The 6605-nt window shown below is 38.6% G+C and overlaps 1 protein-coding gene across 1 annotated transcript; it reads left to right on the top strand.

The window, feature by feature from the left end:
- The first annotated feature begins 3847 nt into the window (after nt 1-3847).
- Nucleotides 3848-6088, top strand: nkx3-2 (NK3 homeobox 2). Its single transcript, XM_079672149.1, has 2 exons — nt 3848-4486; nt 5179-6088. The coding sequence occupies exons 1-2, from the start codon at nt 4114-4116 to the stop codon at nt 5601-5603; spliced, it is 798 nt and encodes a 265-aa protein (XP_079528275.1). The 5' UTR covers nt 3848-4113; the 3' UTR covers nt 5604-6088.
- The last annotated feature ends 517 nt before the right edge of the window (nt 6089-6605 follow it).

Below are 6605 nucleotides of genomic sequence, written 5' to 3'. Positions count from 1 at the left end.
TATATATTTTATTGCAAATGTATAGCCTATTGTCGGTTGAAATAATGCTCATATTTTACTAAACTACTTTTACTCCTATTATCTCTACTTCTACTAATAAAGTATGAATAATTATTATAGTAACGATGCAACAGCTTATGTTAAAACACTTCAATTAATACAAAGCTGCAGCATTAGTGGAATAAGTCTGTACTTTTAGTTTTGAGTTTCTATTTCTTGACTTTTAATACTTTTTAAATATTCCATGATATGCTAATTTACCTCTGCATTACATCTTTTGATACCTGAGAAACTGTCAGTATAAAATCTATAAGGATCATTAAAGATTAAACATAACAACTTAAATGTAGCTTCACCATGAACAATTTAAACATTAAAAATTGTGCTTATAAATAACTGTAAGCACTCCTATTTGCATAATTTGTGCATTTTTTATACTATAAGTACATTTTCTTGCTAATACTTAATTATTTGTGTTGCTATAAGTGCTATTTTGATCAACTGTTCTAAAAGAAAGCTGTATTTTGTTGCTACTTTTACAGCTATTATACGTGAATTGGCTTCATTACTGCCATCCCCTATAAGGAATGAGCACCTGTCGACCTAAGGTAAAACTATGTTTGTTACATTTCTATTTAATTTTCTTCAATATTCCTTGTTTTAATGAAATAATAAGGGCTCAGGAAATAGCCGTAGTTTCCTATGCTTCTGAATTTTTTTCAAGTGAATGATTACATGTCACTCTCTGATATGAACACCTTACACTGTGATTGTGAATCCCATCACACCCGCAGTGTACCTGTTGTAAATGCCCCTGCAGTTGTCTGAATGAAAAGCAAGCTGCTGTTTACATTTCCTGCCACTTACAGCTACTTACTGCTTATTACTCTTCCTCCCAGTGTGGTTACCAAAACACAGAGTAACCCGTGGAGCTCTGCTCGACTTCACATTGATGGGCGCACATAGACTCACTTTGTTGGGGAATTGGCAGACGGTTGTATTTATTTTCCATATTTTCTTAAAGTAAAGCCCACTGTGTACGGGTCAGTGAGGCTGGTGTTAGGACAAAAGAATGAAAAACTGCATGAAGGGCGCAGAGAAAACAACTTGAACAATACGAGATAATTTTAAAACTATGTCACGTACCACTTGTGTATTGGCCTTGGGTGGAATGAGTAGTTTTTAAAAGGCAGGGTGTGTGAAAATATCCAGATGGTGTCAGTGGTTTGTGCTTTTCCCTTTTCCCAGTCTTGTTTTCTTTGCTTGCGGTGATTCAGGCCGTCACTCAGCTCTGAGACAATGCCAAATCATTTAATTCAATTCATTCTCACAGAGCACATCTCTTAGTACATTGTTTAAACATGTCTTTACATCTTATAATAATCTGCATAGATTCTGAAGTTCTGTGTGTTTTGACCTCAAAGTACAAGATGTCAAAAAGTCAAGCTGCAGAGGTATTTCCAGTGGCCACTAGATGGTATAATGTTTGCATGCAACGAGTTTGCATAAGGTGAGCAGCACAGAGGTCGGATTAATTGAATGACTATTAAAACGTGTAGCCATTTTGTATTCCTTTTTCTTATAATGCATATAATATTAAGGACAATAAAGATATTAATTAGTGTATTATTTTATATAGCACGATTTCTTTGGAGTGTAAATATTACGAATCAGGTAACAGGAGGAAGATAAATAATTCCATTATTTATTTTTTACGTGTTCTTATTTTAACAAGGGTTAATGTAATCCGCCTTTACGCGGTCTTTAACCATCAATCATCACATGAGTCATTCCTAAGGGGACATATTGGATAAGGACACATATTTAGACATTTAAAAGTTAAAAATCAGATTAATTTGTCTCAGCTGTTACGCAATTTGTTTTAATTTGCAATCGTTTCGTGTGCCAAAAAACGACTCAAAAGGCTGATGCATTTTACAATAAGGAAAAACAACAAAAATACAATAACAAATCCGTTTTGTTGTCTTCAACAGCTGATCTGCTGACAGCATCATTGTTGAAACTGAAAGGATATTGTTCTCGATTTGAACATGTTTTTCTATAGGCTACTATAGTTAAAATGTTTTTAGCAGCAAGCAAGATAACATTGATGAGATTATTATTGTAATTATGACTTTTATATTTATAATGAGGCTTATGATCAAATTCTTAAATTATGTTTTATTTAGCCCTTCGTTTTATTAAACAATACTTTGATCGGTGCAGCACCGAGGTCATCAACCCACTTTCATTCATTAGCCTATTACAGACCGCGTGATTCACGAATGCTTATGTTGTAGCCCATTCAATCTTCAACAGTAAACAAATGTAACAAGTTCAGAGAAACAATTCATTATAAGGAATTAAAATCATGAAAGTGTGTAGCCTTCAAGATGAAAAAGCCTCAAAGCATCTTTACTGATTTATATACGGGTTAAGATAGAAGCCCATTAAATGAGAGACGCCCTATATCAACTTATAACATTGCCCCATAGTCCGTTTAGCCAAGTCGATTATTTTATTAAATGTTTTTAACAAAATATATTCTGAAGAAGTATTTACATTGTTGATGGTTGGTGACTGAGAACAGTAGAAAAGCTGTGAGATCTGTTATATAGACTGACGACGTAAAAAACTGCAGAGGTCACGATCCGCATCCGCAGAGACAGATGTTGGGGCACTTAAAATCCGAGGACCGAGCTGTTTCCACTCTTTATATTTAATTAAAAGTACAAATATTTAATACAAATCATCTTCGGCAATTCGGCCGTTGAAAGATATAACAGGGGATTAGTTAAGCAAACAAGTATTAATATGCTGCGTAATATGGGATCTTAAAAGTGATTATGCTACATATCAACGTCTTTATAGAGTCAAATATTCTGATTGTAAATCATTTCAGTTATTTCAGATGTTTCAAGGTTTCATGTGTCCACAAATATGAATCTGTGCTGCAGCAAAAGCTGGCTGGTGCTGAAAACGAATATTTAGCCTATTTCAATTATTACATTTATATATAAGACGTTAAATACAAGCGTACACAGAAGGTCGAGCTACTGATTTTTGTTTTTTTGGAAATGTAATATTTATATTCAGCAAAAAAGATGATCCGCGCACAGGCTGAGGCCTACCTGGTCATGGCGATCCATGATGCAGGCTGTCAAGGAAGTGACAACAATTAGCACTTCGATAACTTTAAATGTTTAATACAAACGTAGAAAGAGGAAATCGGTAACAACCTGACACAAATTGATCAGTGCCCAAAATGTTCCAACAAATATAATTGCCATTACGCACCGGACTCTCGGCAGACCGGTAGGATGATGAGGGGTTGAGTAAAAAAAAAAGGAAAAAGATGACATGTCCTACGATTTATTGTCCTCATGCTGCATTCAAGTGTTGCACGGAAATGGAATACACGACTTTCCTGGTTTATTTTTGAACTTGTGTTGCTGCTAATATTCAGCTTCTTGATCGCGGACTTTAGCGCACGGAGTCTTTGCTTTTCTGACTGCGTAAACGTTGAATATTACCAACCCAGAAAATGCTGCACTTTGGCAAAAACAAATCATAAATCATTGATCAAATTCAACAAAACAGTTAATTGTCAAAAGCCATGTAGAAACACAGTAAGCTCTCAAGTTTTGGAAACACTTTTAGGTGAAATACTTCGTGTGGTTATCAATTCAGCCTCCAACTTTTTCTTTAACTTTTTCCCACCCGGTTGAAAGCAGCATGACGTAGTTTACAGTGGCCAATCGTAGAGCGACTTTCATCCTACCCTGGCCAATAGGAGGCCACTAGGAGTGCCTGTCACTCACAGGTGAGGGTTGCTGGTAAAAAAAAACTGGGTGAAAAGGGCCGGAGATTGGAGGCAGCCCGGGCTGATGGCAGAGCTATGCGGAGGAGCAGCATCGTGCCTGCGGATGTAGCAGAAACTTTTCACGGCTTTTACCGCGGGGATGTGACCAGGAACCAACACTGGAGGGAAAGTGTTAAGCGACAGCTGTGCTCCACGGAGGGAGTAGTCTAAAATGTGGATGAACTGACATTTATTGAACCGGTTGATTACACTTAAACTTGAAGAACCGAGAGAACTCCGCTTCTTTGAAAATGGCCGTTCGTGGAAACTCGCTGATGCCTTTCTCCATCCAAGCCATCCTGAACAAAAAGGACGACAGCCGACACTTGCCAGATTTGGACATGTGCTTCTCCAAGACGGCTTGCTGGAAAATATTTGGGGAGATGAACGGAGGATCTCGGAGAGATGATGGGGAGGCTTGTGAGCCTGCGGACCAGAAAAGCTACGACTCTGACTCGGGACTCAGCGATGACAACGACAGCAAGACTCCGGCCGTGTGCAAGTCAGAGAAAGACGGAGACCCTGCGTCTGATGTGCCGCAGGAGAGTTTGCAAGAAGAGACGGACCAAGAGTCTGCAGCTGCGGAAAACGCAAAGAGTGACAGTGAGCCCAACAATGCTACGGGTGAGTTGGACTGAAAGAATCCCATGCAAATGATACAAAATAAAGTGTGGCACTCTGAAAACAACTGTAAAGACTTGAGGAAAGTTATGTTGTAAACAGACACGTTTGAAAATGTTGATTTGAATTGTAATAGTGCAGTTTAATACTGCTCGTTTTTGCAGAATAACAATGATGATGTTATACACACTGATGCTTGAATAACAACTCTGATACATTTTCCACTTCAATTTGAAAACCAAAGCACCAAGTATATTTGATTTAATTCATGGCAAATCATTTCCAACACATTTTAAAATCAGAAAAGTGAAACACCCTAACGTACAAGTGTGCATACTTTGAATCTGCTTGCTTTATGTTTTTAATCAGTCTCACCCAAAACACGTACCTATCTAATTTCAAATCAGCACATGTGCTTCCAACTGTATTAAAATAACAAAAACAAATCCTGGAATTCACTTGTAGTCTATTTTACATGTATATAGTTTACTTCTGACGCACTCGGGCACTATTTGATTTGATTTCTCTTCTGTTCTTCTTGCTTTATTTTGTATTGTTTCATTTTGATGTCTTATATATATATATGTATGTTGCATTGTTGAAGGAGACTGGGACTTAAACGTTTAACTACATTGTAAATACTGTGCATATGAGCATTTCAATCTTGAATCATGTTGCATCTGCGTGTCTCCCAGACTCCAGCACCCTGGACGAGAAGAGTCAGGATCAGCCCAAACAGAGGAAGAAGCGCTCGAGGGCCGCCTTCTCTCACGCGCAGGTTTTCGAGCTGGAGCGTCGCTTTAACCACCAGCGGTATCTGTCCGGGCCGGAGCGCGCTGACCTGGCCGCCTCTCTGAAGCTCACAGAGACCCAGGTCAAGATCTGGTTCCAGAACCGCCGGTACAAGACGAAACGGCGCCAGATGGCCGCCGATCTCATGGCGTCGACCCCGGCTGCCAAGAAGGTGGCGGTGAAGGTCCTGGTGCGGGATGACCAGAGACAGTACAGCCCGGGAGAGATCCTGCGGCCCCCGCTGCTCTCCCTGCAGCCCTCCTACTATTACCCATACGCCTACTGCCTCCCTGCATGGACACTCTCTGCATGTGCGGGGAATCAGTGAACTACGTGACTGTATTTATTCCTTTTTATGTTTTATGACCCCGGAAATCAAACAAACTCTCTTTCTGACAAGAGGATGAGACCAGATGGAGACTTTTGGTCTCATGGTGCTTACCAGGTCTGGGTACCCAAACGTCTTTATCACATCCTCAAATACTTAAACAAGACTCAGGCTTTAATTAAATAAGAGTCTGTTCCAAGGAACCCCGCTGAAGAAGACATTTCGATTTAGGCTTTAAATCACAAGACTTTGGACCTGATTTTTAAATGTTAACAAGGACCTCTGAAGCCACACGGACCCCCCTGTGGGAACCAGCGGCCTGATAGACTGTAAATGTCACCTTATGTTGGTTTATATTTTACATGCGCCTTCCTACCTCTGCAGTGATTGGAAATAGGCATATTCCATTGACTTTTCATAGAACTGTCTCTGTTACAGGTTGTGTTTTTTTTTTCTTGCTGTGTTTATAAAGGTAAGATATTTCAGCACTTTTGAGCTATATACATTACTTTAATGTAAAATGCGTTGCAGTGTGTGTCAGACTGAGAGGGGGCGGTCACTTGTGTTAGGCCTATTAATGATCTCGTGGAAGCAGCATAAAACCGACCGACTTCTAATTGTTCTAATTGTACATGTGTTATTTGTGTTAAGATCGAAAAAAACATTAAAAACATATCAGGCATTATTTTTATTCTGGATTTTATTTTATTTTAAGATCGTAAATTACTAATTGTAATATTGGGACAGTCGCGTTTTTCTGTCCGATTTTACGAACTAACATTGGATACACTAAAACTATAATTGGACAACTCGGTGATAAAAAGAAAAATGCAATTATCATTACTCAGTGCTGAAAATACTATCTCTGCTACAACCTGAGTTTTAAGAAGGCTGGCTTTATTGTAAAAATCGAGACAATCGCAATGTTTTTTTCTGACTAAAAAGCCTCAGTATAACAGTGAAATTGCTTACAATTACTTATTTAATTGTCATATCTTAAGG

The sequence above is a fragment of the Notothenia rossii genome, assembly GCF_949606895.1.
Source record: "Notothenia rossii genome assembly, chromosome: 3".
NCBI classification, from domain to species: domain Eukaryota; kingdom Metazoa; phylum Chordata; class Actinopteri; order Perciformes; family Nototheniidae; genus Notothenia; species Notothenia rossii.
Note: the sequence above shows the minus strand (reverse complement) of the source record. Positions and strands in the feature narration are given on the sequence as shown.